Genomic DNA, 14,327 nt, shown 5'->3' with positions numbered 1-14,327 from the left:
GCAACCAGGATCCTAAAAAAACAACGTCTGGATATTTTCATGCTTTATTTAGTAAATCTGTGATCCAAATTGTAGAGATAGTACATTTGCATCACTAAGGTTACCTCCAGTTCTCCTTCCTCAACCCTGACTAGTCGTACTTTGTCATCTTTCTGCTTGATGACAAACACAAAAAGCCAATGCTAAATTACAGTAGGAGTCTTTTGCCATTACCTGGCAAATTGTTTGACCCCTGAGGGAGAAAAAGGTTCAATACAACTCATCTTTTGATCCCACAGAGTACTTCAACAGGTACTGCTTAGACTAACATGTTTAATTCAGTGCCCTATTCAACCTTCACAAGAAAACCTTGCACATACACAGAACCCAAAGCATTACATTATATAAAAGGTAACTTCCCTCCTGTGTTCCACTCTCCTCTACCAAAGTCATTTAATAGGGAAAGGCATCTACCTCATAGTCATGCAATGCATTCAGATTCCTCTCTTCCCAAAGGAACTACAAGAAATACAGTCACAACTAAGAGATAAGCCTTAGCTTAACGAACAGTTCAAATCAGCATCATGCCAAACCAAATTCACTCACAAGTCAAAATTATGGGGAAGCAGAGATTAGGAAAATGAGAACAAGGCAAACAGAAGTGGAAGGGAAAAGTGAGAAAGACGGATGTGGCAAATATGGAAAGAGAACCTGAGACAAGAAACCACATATCCCTAGAATGAGAGGCAGAAAGACTACCCTATCAGCTTACCAACAGTTCTTCCTTTCACACAAGGTCTGCTCCTTCATCAACCCAAGAGAGCTGGATCCCTACAAAAACTCCTTGAATCCAAATGATTCCTAATTAAAACATTAATGTTTAGAATGTACACCAAAACAAATTAAAGCTGGAAACCAGTAACTCCAAGGAGAAAAAAAAATGTATAGCAGAAAGAAAATGAAGTCACAGGAAGCCAAAAAAAGCCCTGTAAACATGAAACTAACTTAGCAGAAAAGTACCACTAATATCTATCACATTCTTGCCAACAAAACAACTTGATCTTTAGTCTTTTTCCATAGCAAATTATCAGTGTTGAAAATAAAGACTGTCTCAAACTCAGAGACAAAAATTAAATGACCTATTTTTTCTGTTGGCAGCAAGGTATAACCAGTCTGTAACTACCTTTTCACTTGTTGACCTTTCTTGTACCCAAGCTAACAATAACAGCATCTAGATTTCCCCTTTTTCCTCTACATGTCCTTTCTTTAAGAATAATCTTTGAACCTTTCTTGGAAGCTAATTCCCTTACAGTAAGTCTCAAGTAATCTATGACATGGGCTCACAACCAATTCATCTGACAAGTTGCAATCAACACTATCAAAGGGCAAACTGATATCAGGATAGCCAAACTTCTGGTCATCTAATACAGATTCATACATATTTTCTCTTTGCTAAAATATTTATCACTTAAGCCTTGAATTCACTTTAGTCTTACATACTTTACTTGAAGAAATTTTTAATGTTATTGTTAAATTTTACTAGAAAAGTTTAATGGATACTAATATAATTCTAAATTTAAGCTGGGCATGATAGAGCACACCTGTAATCCCAGAACCACCAAGACTGAAGCAGACAGATTACTCTGAGTTTGAGGCTAGTGTGAACTACATACTGTAGTGAGTTCAAGGCCAGCCTGAACTACATAGCAAGTTCCTGTCTCAAAAAACAAAAACAATGTTGGGTGTAGTGGCACACAGCAGAACATGGCTGACAAAATATGACAGCATTTGGTAAGCTAAAGCAAGAGGATCAACAGGAGTTTGCGGCCAGTCTGGGTTACACAGTGAGTTCAAAGTCAACCTGGACTGTATAGCAGGACCCTCTCTCAACAAAACAAAACAACCAACAAGAAACAAAACACAAACTAATCCCTCATTTAAACAAAGCTTGCCAGTATTTAAATTCTCCTAAGAATAATTCTGAATTGAAATTCTTCATAAAACTGGCAAGAATTTCTGAAATGGGTTGGGGGAGAAAATGTGAGGGAAATAATGGGAAAAAAAGATCAAGACATGTTACATGTATTGTACAATTTACCAAAATGAACTTTACCGTTCTGTATCACCAATATGCACTAACAAGTAAGTAAAAAATAAGAATTTCTGGAATATTAAAGAAGGTAAAAGTGAAATTACTGATCAAATAATTTGTATTCTCCTTAGCTATTTGATAAAACAACAGAATTTATGAAGAGAATTATTCCATCTTTTTGATGATGCAATAGTTCTATATCTTGATGCTGGTGCCCGTCACATAATCTAAATGATAAAATGGCACAGAACTACACATACACATTGTGCTAATGTCAATTTCCTGGTTTTAATATTGTACTAAATTCATGTACAATGTAACCAATAAGGGAAAACGGGTGAAAAGTACAAGGCCCTCTCAAATAATTTTGCAATTTCTTACAAATCTATAAAATTATATGCCAAAAGTACTTACCAGCATTCTAAGGGTTCACAGTAATACTATGAAGTAATTACTTATTTTTGCCCTCATTCCATAGGTGGGGAAACTGAGATACAATCATTTTAAAGTACTTGTTCAAGGTCACCAGTGAAAATCATGATTTGGACACAGGTGAAATGATTCTAAAAGTGTGGATTATCTGACTCAATTTTTTTTTTTTTTTTGTTTTTTTCCGGTACCGGGAACCGAACTCACGACCTTGCGCTTGCCAGGCAGGTGCTTTTGCCGCTGAGCTAAATCCCCAGCCCCTCAATTTTGGAATTTATCTGAAAGGCTGGGGAGCCACTGTAACATTATAGGAAAATATGGCTGACAATCAAATTCACATTTCATTCTGCTAAGATTCCTCAGTGTGTAGAATGACAAATGAAAAAAAAAAAAAAAAAACAACTGAAAGCAAGAAGATTAGTTAAGGAATTAATGCAATACGTCAGAAACAATTAAGGCCTGAACTAAGGGAATAGCATTAGAATGAGAAGAAGCAAATGTACATAAGGAATTAAGAAGTGAATATATACAAAAAGAGCAAAATCTACTTCATTTCATGACTGGATGAAGAATGAGTATGATTCCAAGGTTTCACTAACTAGGTCCCAGGACAACAGTTTCACACTTTAACAATACTACTACCTTATCAAAATCTTAAGGCAGATATGTTCAGTATTAAGTCAACCACATTTCAGCAGTACCCACAGCACTTGATTTTCCTAAAAAGTTTGTAATTTTTCCTATAAAAACTCTATTAAAAAAAACTGTCACTATACACGTTCAAGTTACTGTCACTTGGCAACCTGACAATTTAATGTGTATATGGTTATGAGAGTTGGTAAATGTTTTCAATACACTATATGTAGACAATCACTGGACATAAGATGGACAGAGAAACTAAAGACTATATCCAGTATGTGGAATTTAGTAATAATCAGCACTGTAAGTTTACAAAAAAGGTGAATGACCTTTGAGTAAATTGGAATCATTTTATCATTTAAAAAGGAGTCTGAGGCCATCTGTTTAAAAGTCAAAACAAAACTTAAAATAGTTATATTAAAGCTAAAGCAAACTATTGTTATCTTTCCTCCTCTTGTTCACAAATGTTAAAAGCAAACAAAACTCCACCTGCTTATAGCCTACCGTATCTGTAAAATACTGCATTAAGATTATAACAACTGCTTGAAAAACACTGTACCTTCCAACTTATTACCACTGTGAGGGTAAAACTATTGTGAAAGCCAAGCCCTTCCAGTAACTGAATGCTCTTTGGAAGGTGTTCAAGATAATGTTATAGTAAATTTCCAACTTGTTTCACCTAAGGTCAAGGAAAGTAAGTTTTCTAAAGCTCAAGGTTATGTTTAAATAGATGCTAACCAGAAGTTTTTGTTGTGGTGATGGGCTTTTTTTTTTGTTCTGTTTTGTTTTGTTTTTGTGATGCTTCTGGGGATATAAGTACTCTTATCACTGGCCTGTGCCTCCAGCCCAACTGCAAGTTTCATCATCAAATAATTACTTGAGAAAATGTTTACCCTGTGCCTACAATGGACCCTAAGTCTACTAAGGGTCATCTAGGTACACATAAGAATCAATGTCACATATTAATTACATAACATTATTTTGAGAAAAATTTCAAACCATTCTCATTCTATATGTTGGCAGAATCTGTTAAAACAGGGGTGTATAATGATACTAAAAATCTCCAAGCTCCTAAATTTTGGACAGCATGTGCTGGTGATTACTCTTTAGTTCCTAGCTTAAGCCAATGTTTAGTGTCTCCTGCAATTTTGGCATAGCTTGGCTTTTATATGCTGCATGTCTGATAAATATATAAAGAAACATAAAGGTGCTTTGTATATATGTGACCATGTGTGTAGATATACATATATGTCACTCCAGAGAAGCTATGTTTCACTCATGACAATTTTTAAATAAAGTTCTGCTAAATTGAGAAGGAAATGCCAGCAGTTAAAAGAAAGACCAACCAAAGAATAACAAAGTGAGATTCTGGATGCCAAAAAGCTAAATAAAGCAGGTACAGAAAACAAAACCTTCATATTTTCACTGAGTACTTTTATCTATAAATGTTCACGTTTTTAAAAAGTTGAGTAGTATGCCAACTTTTATTTAAGAATAACATTCTAACAAATTTATAATTCTCAAGGAAAATAATTCAAATTTAAAGAACTACATAGAAAAATAATAAAAATGACAACTGCAATTGTAAACAACAGAAAACAAATATAGTATGCTTTTATAGGAAAGATGGTAGCTGTCTGAAAATTTAAAACTAGGATGGACTGAATATAGCATATAGGAGACTCAAAAAGAACAAATTGAGATGAACATTCCCAGTGTAGCCAACATACACGGAAATAAGCAATGGAATTCCAATCAACAGTTGCCACCAAAATTGCCAGAATGAAATGGTAGATTTGTTGCAATATATCTTAAAACTTCTGAATATTGAGTTATAAGGATTCTAGTATTAACGCTTTAAGGATTTGGCCTGCAAGACTGAATCTGCCCAGCAGTAAAAATAAAGCCTCACTGAAGGCATTTATTCAACAAAGAGGTAAAGATGCCTTTCCTTGATGCACATTTGTGACCACAAAGTGTTCTCTATATGCTGTACACAAAACTAGCAACAGACTGGTTTAAAATAGTTTGGATTTTCAACTTCCCATAATAAAGGCAACATTTTTAGAAGTGATCACATTAAAATAAATGTCTTTACAGTTACGGGATGAAATTTAAAGCTGGACAGGCACCAATGCCCTGGTTTTCTACTTTTTCGTAAGCCATATGACTTCCACATGCTGAGAGTGCTTTATGCTTTAACCTGCAGTAAAGGCTTTACATCATTTTAATGCCTCAGTGCTTAAAATGCAACAGAATCAGCCCAATGAATGGAAGGGATATATTTGGTACACATATAATGATTTTGATCCAACTAATAGAAAGTTTAATGAACATTTTTCCCAATAAATATTTTGCATTTCCACAGATAAAAATAAAAAGGGTAGGGGAGCTGAACACTATTTTTTCTGCTCTTAACAAGTATTTTATTTCTAAGATAATTGTTAAACATTTTTAAATTCAATAACTATCACAGTGTGTTTCAGAAAATAAAAAAAACACTCTACTATGCATTTACACAGGATTTTTCTCCAGCTTTTTCAAAGTAATGTTTCAGTTTAAGATGCAAGCTTAAAACAAGTAATTGTAGAAATCCCAACATCTAAAAACTACATGCTCAGCTTTGGAATAACATATTCTATATATTAAACTTGGGATTTATAAAACACATAAATGGTTTTTCAGGTCAATCTATATATGCCACCTCGTGCTTACAGTCCCCTTATCTGTGTGAATGGGCAACAGCAAAAATTTCAAATCAAAGGTTACAGAACCTACTATAAAATTATATAGCGTATCTATGTGACTTTCAGTTTTTACAGAATCTAAACATTCTCACTGATAGGTAGAAGATTTTAGAATTGGTAAATTCTCAACCAAATACATAAATACATTAAATCCTCAACAGTATAAATAGAAATTATGCCAATTCCTTCATTTAAAAGTCCACAACACTAAAAACTGTCACATAAGAAAGGTTATTAAAGAACTTATATTTCAGATTGAAGGAAGTACAAAATATATGATCTTAAATTCTCCTGGTGTAATGTTATTAAATATTAAAGACTGTGAGAAACAAGAGATGTTGCACTCCTCTTCCCTTTAATTCAAAATTGAAAGAAAATCAAATTTTCCGGACTTAAAATTCAGCTAAATCTAGCAATTTATTTGTGCAATTTTAACAAGTTTAATGCAAAGCATGACAGAACCGACTACCTGTAATAATTACCTGTGATATAAATGCAAAACAAAAACAAGCACAGATCTTTTTCACTATTTTAGAGTAAAACCATAAGAAGCACAACCATATTAGTACAAACCAAAAAGAAAGGCAAAGAAGGTATTTTATCCATCAGGGAGAGAAATACCCTCTGCCACGGAAGGAAGGAAATACGAGAGAAAAGAGAGAAGGGAGAGAGAAGGCAAAGGTTTCTACAGTTGCAGGATCCTAGAGAAATTAACTAGTCAAATCACTCTACCCTAGAGTTAAAATAAAAAAATCACTCTACCCTATATGACGCATGAGTTTTTTTCCCCCAAAGCTTCAGACTAAACAAAAACAGCACTTTATACAATTCAACTTCACATAGGGTAGTATCTTTACTGCCAACTGCATTCTTCTATTCACTCACCCAATGCTTCCTCACTCTTCCTTAGGAGCTTTCAGGCAAATGTGAGAACAGGGTGGGGTAGAAGAAAAATATAAGCAGAGCCTTTCGCCCTAATCCCTCTTCCCCGCTAATAATTTCCAACAGTTTATTATTATTATTACAAAAAATAAGTCGTCCTATCTCAGGACACAAAAAAATTCAGTGTCTTTAGAAGACACAGATGTGCACGCAAGCCACCACTCCCTCTACGCCCCCGAATTTTAAGTAATTATTTATCCACTGAACACGAAAATGACAAGATACCTCTACCTACTGTTTCGGGGTAAAGGTGGGTGGAGGACGCCTTTCAAAGTGGCCCCAATCGTGTAACCAAAACACGGTTCCGGAACAAAATATTAAGAAACACTTTTCCTTTCCCACCTATGCCTACTTCAGGATGCAAAGATCCGTCTCCACATCACATCATCTACAATCCTCCTGCCCGGAGTTTGGGGTGGAGATTTGTCTAGGGGAGGGGACGGAGGCGGGTGCCGGAGCGCGAGCGGGCAATGGGACACAAACGAGTTGCTGAGCCCAGATACCCCACACCACGTCTCCAGCCCAAACGTCCAGCGCCGGGACACGCGCACGCCTCCAGCCCAGGCCCAGGAAAAGCCAGGACTCTGACTATCTAACTTCCCATCTCCACACATTCCTCCAAGACGAGCCCAGCACAGGAGGAGCGTCACACAGTTTAAAACAGTTATACGCCCCAAACAAACCGACACACCTCAAAACCACCTCGCAGTTTCCCAAACTCCACGCAGGAGACCCCACCTCCAGAATTTAAACCTTCCGCCCATAGTGGAGGAAACCAGAACCAAAAAGAGTTGGGAAGCGGTCGACGCCTTTCCACTACGCCCCCGACAAACTGCCCCACCCCACACCCCGCGTCCGGGTCACCCCCGCCGAGGCCCCCCCACCCCTGCGCTTCCTCCCTCCTCTCTCTCCGGCCGCTCAAAAGACCCATCCTGGCTCCCACTCACTTTCTCCCCAAGACCCCTCAATTGTTTTTTTAAGTAAAGAGAAAGAAGAGACTTGAGGTAGTCCGGCTTCAAACCGCACGACTCACCTCAGAATCCTTGCTGAGTTCTCTCCGCCCGGCACAGCCCCCTCCCCAGCGTCCCAGTGCGAAGGGCTGAGGTAGGGAGGAGGGAAGCAGGAGGGGGAGGGGTGTCTTCCGCGCGGGGCGCCCGACGGGCGGGGTTGGGGAGGGCTTGAGGCCGGCGCAGGAAGAGGAGAAGGGGGAGGGGAGGCCCCTATCTCCCAGTCTTCCCCTGAAAACCTCCCTTGTCTCAATCACATCAGACTGACTGTCTTTGTCTGGATGACAACCGCCATATTGATATCAACAGCCCCGCTCCCACCTGCTGCAGCCAGGCGTCCCTGGGAGTTGTAGTTTCTGGCTCCCTTGAGTAAAAGCTCTGGTGTCAGCGTCTAGAGATCATCAGGAACTACAACTCCCGGCAGGGCACGCGCGTAGCTGCCTTCCCACGGGGAGGAGGGAAAAGGGGGAGCCGGAGCCGTGGGGACTACACATCCCAGAATACCCTGGGACTCCGCTCCATATGGGGGACATGATATCATGCTGGGGTGGAGAGGGAGGATGAATTGGCGGCGGGGATAAATTTGAGTTGACGGAAGGAGGCGTTCAGAAAGGAAAGGGAGGAAAGGAAAAGACGACCACAGGTCCCATAGTGCCTGGGTAAGACTACACTTCCCATGATGCCTCGGGAAGGGGCGCGAGGAGGAAAAACTCCAAGTTCCGCGAAGCTCTTGGCGGCGGGCGGCGGAGATTGGACCGGAAGACGCATCCTGGGTTTGAGAAGTGGAGAGACTGATATTAAACACCGTAACGTCCAACATGAAACTGGTAAGTGCTCGGTGGTCGGTCAGAGGGCAGAGGTGATCCCATAGCCTTTCGGACTTCGTCGTTTCCACCTTGAGCAGGGAACTGTCGCAAAGAGGGTGGCAGCTGGCGAACTGGACAGAGACTTGGACTGAGGAAAGCTGCTTTTTGTGGCTGAGGTTTGATTTTCCTCTCTCACCCTACAGCCCTCTCTACTTCCCAGAGATCTTAATCACTCTGGCGTTTCTGTAAAGTCAAACGTGAGGTTGGCTGTCACGTGTCTTCGTCCCGTGCGAGCTAAGGTTAGGCTCTGTGAACTAAACTTGGTCTTATTTCTCAGCTTCCACGTGAGTATTATAGTAGGCTGTTAACAAACTTGCCAAAACTCACGGAGCACTTGAGTAGCCTGTTTCTCTGCGGTTGTTGAGAAAGTGGATTCTATCCAAACGAAGAGTTGAAAATAACGGGCATAATGTGGTCACTTGTGAAGACTTCCTGCTGCAGACCCCAACAGCTTTAGAATTCAGAGAAAGCGTGGCAAGGATGTGCTCTTGAAGGATTGCAGTCTTAAACCCTACCGAGGATTTGGATGGGCGGAGAAAAGTGTTAAAGCATAACATTGTAGGACTTTAGGGACCGCATGAGACAGGCAGGATGGAACATGCTGGTACTCTTGGAAAAGAAAGACTTTGCATCCCAAACACTTCACTTATAGGAAAGCTTTTCAGACCTTTATTTTGAACCATTTTATTCCCACTAAACTAAGTTAACAACTTAATTTATCCCAACCGTATTGAATTACTAGTGGCATATTTAAGAGAATAGAAAAGTAGGTGTGAAATTCTGCACCTCAACCTTTGAAAATCCGTATTTTTGCAGCCAAGTTATTGCCAAGCTTTAATTTCTGTAATTGCTATGTAAAAATGAGGGTTCTTTTCTTTTTCCTATTTATATAATTATTTCAATACGTTTTCCAAAGCCCACAACTCACCCACCCCACTTGATAATCACTGGTGTTTTTTGAGAAGTCAGAGAAAGTATTAAAAGTAGATTCAATTGTAAAACACTGCAGTGTATGAAAGGAGAGAAAGTTAGCTCTCCCCTTGACAAGGATGGAAGAGGCCCTTGGGGCCTGACAACACACATAAGGTTAAGGCATTGACACCTACTTCTAAAACACTCCACTTAAGTCATTTATAACAGGAAGGATGCAGGTCAATGAACTTTTGACAATATCAGTTTGCCTCAGGGTCTGTGTGCTAAACATCCAATGCAGAATTGAAAGTTATAGCCATTGCCCCAGAGAAACAGCAGTCTGGAGAAGAAGACAGAAAAGCTAGCCAAAATTAGAAAGATATTTCAGGATTTTGGGAACTGAGACTACAGATGATTAGAGAAGTCAGGAGAGCTTCTTGGAAAGGTAATACTTGAACTGCTAAGGATAAGTAGGGCCCTATGTATGTAGCTCAGTGATAGAGTGCTTGCTTTAGTATACATGAGGCCCTAGGTTCAATCTCCAGTATCAAAAAGAAAAGATAGGGCCTTCCATGAAGGGAGTTCAGCTTATAGGATCAAAAGAGCGTGGCACCTTAAAAGTTGGAACACGACCCTATGTCTTCAATAAAGAAAAAAAAAATCTTGTTTGGTATGCCCAGTTAAAGGAAGCAGGAACGTATGGAAGTTTTTTCAAGTTTTTTCAAGTTTTTTCAATAACACTTGTGATGATATCAGAGTTTATTTTACATATACTTTGCTCATGAAATCCTCCTGCTTAATTTATTTAGAAATGTGAAAAAATGGAAGGTGAAAAAAAGAAAATTACTTTTCCTTTAAGATTCACAAAAACGAATTGAAAATTCAAAAGATGAGTTGGGCAGGGTGGAGGATGCCAGAGGCTCAGGGAGGAGATTCCTGCCCGAGTTCCAACCCCACCTGGACTGTATAGCAAGACCCTTCTCAACAAAACAAAACAAAAAAAACAATCAGAAGATGCCCCAGAAGAAAAGGAAATGTTCTGGTGATGCTCCCTCATTCTTTACTTTCAGTCCATCTGTTATATATTAAAATCCATTTGGGCTGGGCATGGTGGCCCACGCCTGTAATCCCAGCACTCAGGAGGTTGAGGCAGGAGGATCATTGTGAGTTCGAGGCCAACCTGGGCTACAAAGTGAGTTTAAGACCAGCCTGAACTGCATGGTGAGACCCTGTCTCAAAAAGATAAAAAAATAAAAATAAAAGCTATTTGGTATTTAAAGATGAGTGATCTATAATGCAGAATTCTTGTTATCGGTCATGATTGGAAAGGAGACCAAGCCAAGTATTGCAAACACACAGAGGGGCAAGACTTTAATTCCAGGGTTCACCTGATTAAAAAAGAGGAATCAGGCCACTTCCATAACGAAGGAAACAGCAACCTTTTATTCATTTGTTAAAGGCTAAAGGCTAAAGTCTGGTAATGTTCCATAGGCCTGAATTCCTGAATTTCATTTGTATCTTGTGCCATCATTCTGGGCAAACATCCTGGCCTTGTGATTCAGTCTGGGCCTTATGATGTGACTGAAGGACTTGAGATACTCAGCTATTGTAGCTACTGAAGGAGCATAGAGATAGTGGTAGACAAAGAGAAAGAAAAGATCCGTACCAATTCCAATAGGCAATCAACATGTCTGTATACAGAGCTGCGCAGAATCTGGCCTAAAGGTTAAGAGGCAGCAGAAGGAACAGACACAATATGAAGACACAGATGCCAAGCCTTTATCCCATTCCAGTCATCTATCAAACATATGTAGCCCAACTTCCATCCAATTCCTTGAAACTCACCCTGTTCTTGAATATGTTCTTATTATCTGCCACATTTTTGGGGGGCCTGGCTAATGTCTTCATATATTTCAGGTCTCTGTTTAGCACTTCTTCAAGGTTTCTGTGAATTAATACCCTATTATTGAGCAGTTGAGTTCAAGGCCAGCCTGCCCTGTGTAGTGATAGTCTCATTTGACAGATAAAAGATGTGTACTTTGGGGAGGTTACACGGATTAAATAGTTACACAGATGAAAAGTGATAGTCTCTATCTGAGCCCAAGTTTCCCTGATTGAAGTCTGTTGCTTAGTGATGGCAAGGACTCTAGTACACTGCCCAAGGCCTCACAAGTGTTAGGGTGTGTCTTCAAGAAAGGAAGGTAGAATGCATAGAGAAATTGTATTCAAGGCTATCTCTAAAATTAGCTTTAAGTTTGTGTTTGGTTCAATTAAGATCTTAAAAAGGGTGATTTGCCAAAAAGTAGTGTTACTGGTAAAAACAGAATCAAATTTGGAAACCTCACAATTTAGTGGCCTCCATGTCAAAGCATACCAATTGGGCAAAATTAGACTTTTATTTATGTCTTGTTTACTTTTCTCTCATTGCTGGGACAAAATACCTGACACACAAAATTAAGGGAGGAAAGCTTTATTTAGCTCACAGTTGTGGAGGTTTCAGTCCTTACTCGTCTGGCTCCAAGAAAGAGTGGCACATGGCAGAGGGCAACAGTTCATGGTGGCAGAAAACAGCAAAAGCAACAAGAGCAGAAAGGAAGGAGTAGTAGTAAGTAAGCCTCTTTCCCTCCCTTATATTGTATGCCGGCTACCTGCCCTAGGATAGATGTAGCACTTGGACCTATAATCCCAGCACTGGACCATGAATCAGTCAAAAACTCTAGAAGCCCACCCCATGACTGCATGAAACTTTGGGGGGACGCCTAAACACAAACCATAACTATTTATTTTGGGTTTTTTTTTTTTGCTTTTTGAGACAAGGTCTCACTATATAGTTCAGACTGACCTTGAACTCACTGTTGTAGCCTAGGCTGGCCTCAAACTTGCAGTGATCCTCTTGCCTCAGCATCCTGAGTGCTGGGATTATTACAGGTGTGCACCACTATGCCTGGCTAAAATTAGACATTTTTATACTACCCAAATTTAGCTTCCATGATATCGTGTATAGTTCTTTAACTTGCACATCATTTTCTTGGTGGCTTTTCACACACCCATCCAGTCCCATACAAAGACAATGACTGTCAAATGAAGTAATTGATTAGATCCTTCTTAGATACCAACTCAAATGATTTTAATGACTGCCTATATTTATAATATGCAGTATTTGGGCAGCTTTATTTGACAGTATTCAGGCAAGAAAGTTCATTTGGTATTTCCAATTAGAACCATTTTACAAACAAGAAAATTGGAGATGTCTCTTCTAAATTAACACACTTTACATCATGGCTGGGTATGTATATAGATTGAGCCTAAAGGATATGCCCTGATGGCCAGCACAGTTTAGGAAAGAAAATATAGAGTTGAAAACATCATGGACCAAAAGTACTAAGTACACTTGACAGTAAGTTTCCAACTTCGTGGCCAGAACTCTAGTCATTCAAATATATGAAGATTAAAGTGAACAAAATAGTAAGAAGGTTAAGAAAGCAGCATGTGTACTTCCTAGAGAGTTTCAGAGGTGGAGAAAACCTTCTAGCTTAGCCGGTCAACAAAGTTCCACTATGCAACCACAGTATACCCTTGGCTTTCAAAGTTTCCATTTTAAGTATTAACATCTGACCCCAAAGATCTGTGACAATGGAATTATGTATAATTTTGCTGAAGCACAAATTGGCACGTGACTTTAAGATTAATGATAATCCTTTGTGAATGAGACTGATTGCCTCAGTGTCTGGGGCTCTTCGCAGAGCTATTGTTGCTCCTGTTAAAGGCCTGGAAAAAGTCATTTAAGTCTGTACTATACTACATTTATTGATTTGATGGAGGAAATTTTATGCTATAGCTGTATGTACAAATTTAAAAACTTGAGAAGGCCATGAAATATATTGTTCAATTGTGTGTGCTCCTTCCTGCCAGTGCTGTTGCATTTCTACAGGTGCAAATTTTTAACCCACCATTAGTGTACTCCTGGGAAAACAGATGGAGCAAAGAAACAAATTTATAGTCTACTCCCAGTGGAGCACAAGGAGAACATCAAGTGCAGTTGTAGATTATCCAGAAGACCTTTGCCTGAAAGGGGTAAATCCAGCCCCAAGGTCAGTTTAATAAATTATTAAAAAGGGATGTGATTAGTCATCACCCTGCGTCTGAGGGTGTTGTATTATTTCTCTCCAGCTTACAGAGCTGCACAATTCTTTTGGCTTTCTAGAACTTGGATCAAAAACAGAAAATCTCTTGCAATAAATTACAAGCATTCAGATTTTTACCAGTCCTTGATGCAGTATGATTGTTAAAATGTCATCCTGATTTCCCTCTTTTCTGCCTTTCTCCTTGCTAGTTGATTAGAGTGCCCTCATGTGTCTTTATGATGCAATGTCATTTCAAGCCTTTGAAAGGTCATATTTTATCACATCCTCAGTGTGACCAGTGTTTTTCTTTCATGATTTCCTCCATCACTGAAAAGCTGCATATCACGTCAGGCCAAGTTACATAACTTGTAGAGTCTTGTGGCAAAAATGGATATTTTACTGTTGGGCATTTCAGAGTCTTACATTATTACTCTGGAGATTCTTTTATATTTACCAAAACAAAACAAACATAAAAAGTATAGTAGTGACAGATTTTTTTTCAGTAATAATAGTTGAATTGAAGAGAAAAGGTCTGGCCTATGTGTGGTTACTCAGCAAAGCCAGAATCCTTTTCCACTAATACAAGCATG

General features: G+C 39.1%; 2 protein-coding genes across 7 annotated transcripts in view; one reads left to right on the top strand and one right to left on the bottom strand.

Annotated features, from left to right (window-relative positions):
* Positions 1–8,150, bottom strand: part of Hmbox1 (homeobox containing 1) — a 177,703-nt gene extending 169,553 nt beyond the window's left edge. For all 6 annotated transcript variants that reach the window (XM_005373788.2, XM_005373783.2, XM_013514363.1 and 3 more), the window contains exon 1: positions 7,862–8,150. The gene's annotated coding sequence lies outside the window, so the exon portion shown is untranslated. The remainder of the gene's footprint in view (positions 1–7,861) is intronic.
* A 116-nt stretch (positions 8,151–8,266) lies between these two features.
* Ints9 (integrator complex subunit 9) overlaps positions 8,267–14,327 on the top strand; it is an 88,013-nt gene continuing 81,952 nt past the window's right edge. Inside the window, exon 1 of the mRNA XM_005373781.2 lies at positions 8,267–8,662. Coding sequence (XP_005373838.1) covers positions 8,654–8,662 — 9 coding nt within the window. The 5' untranslated portion in view covers positions 8,267–8,653. The remainder of the gene's footprint in view (positions 8,663–14,327) is intronic.

Source organism: Chinchilla lanigera, unplaced genomic scaffold, assembly GCF_000276665.1.
Source record: "Chinchilla lanigera isolate Chin_1 unplaced genomic scaffold, ChiLan1.0 scaffold00002, whole genome shotgun sequence".
Taxonomy (NCBI): Eukaryota; Metazoa; Chordata; class Mammalia; order Rodentia; family Chinchillidae; genus Chinchilla; species Chinchilla lanigera.
The sequence above is the reverse complement of the archived record's forward strand: the minus strand, read 5'-3'. Positions and strand labels throughout refer to the sequence as shown.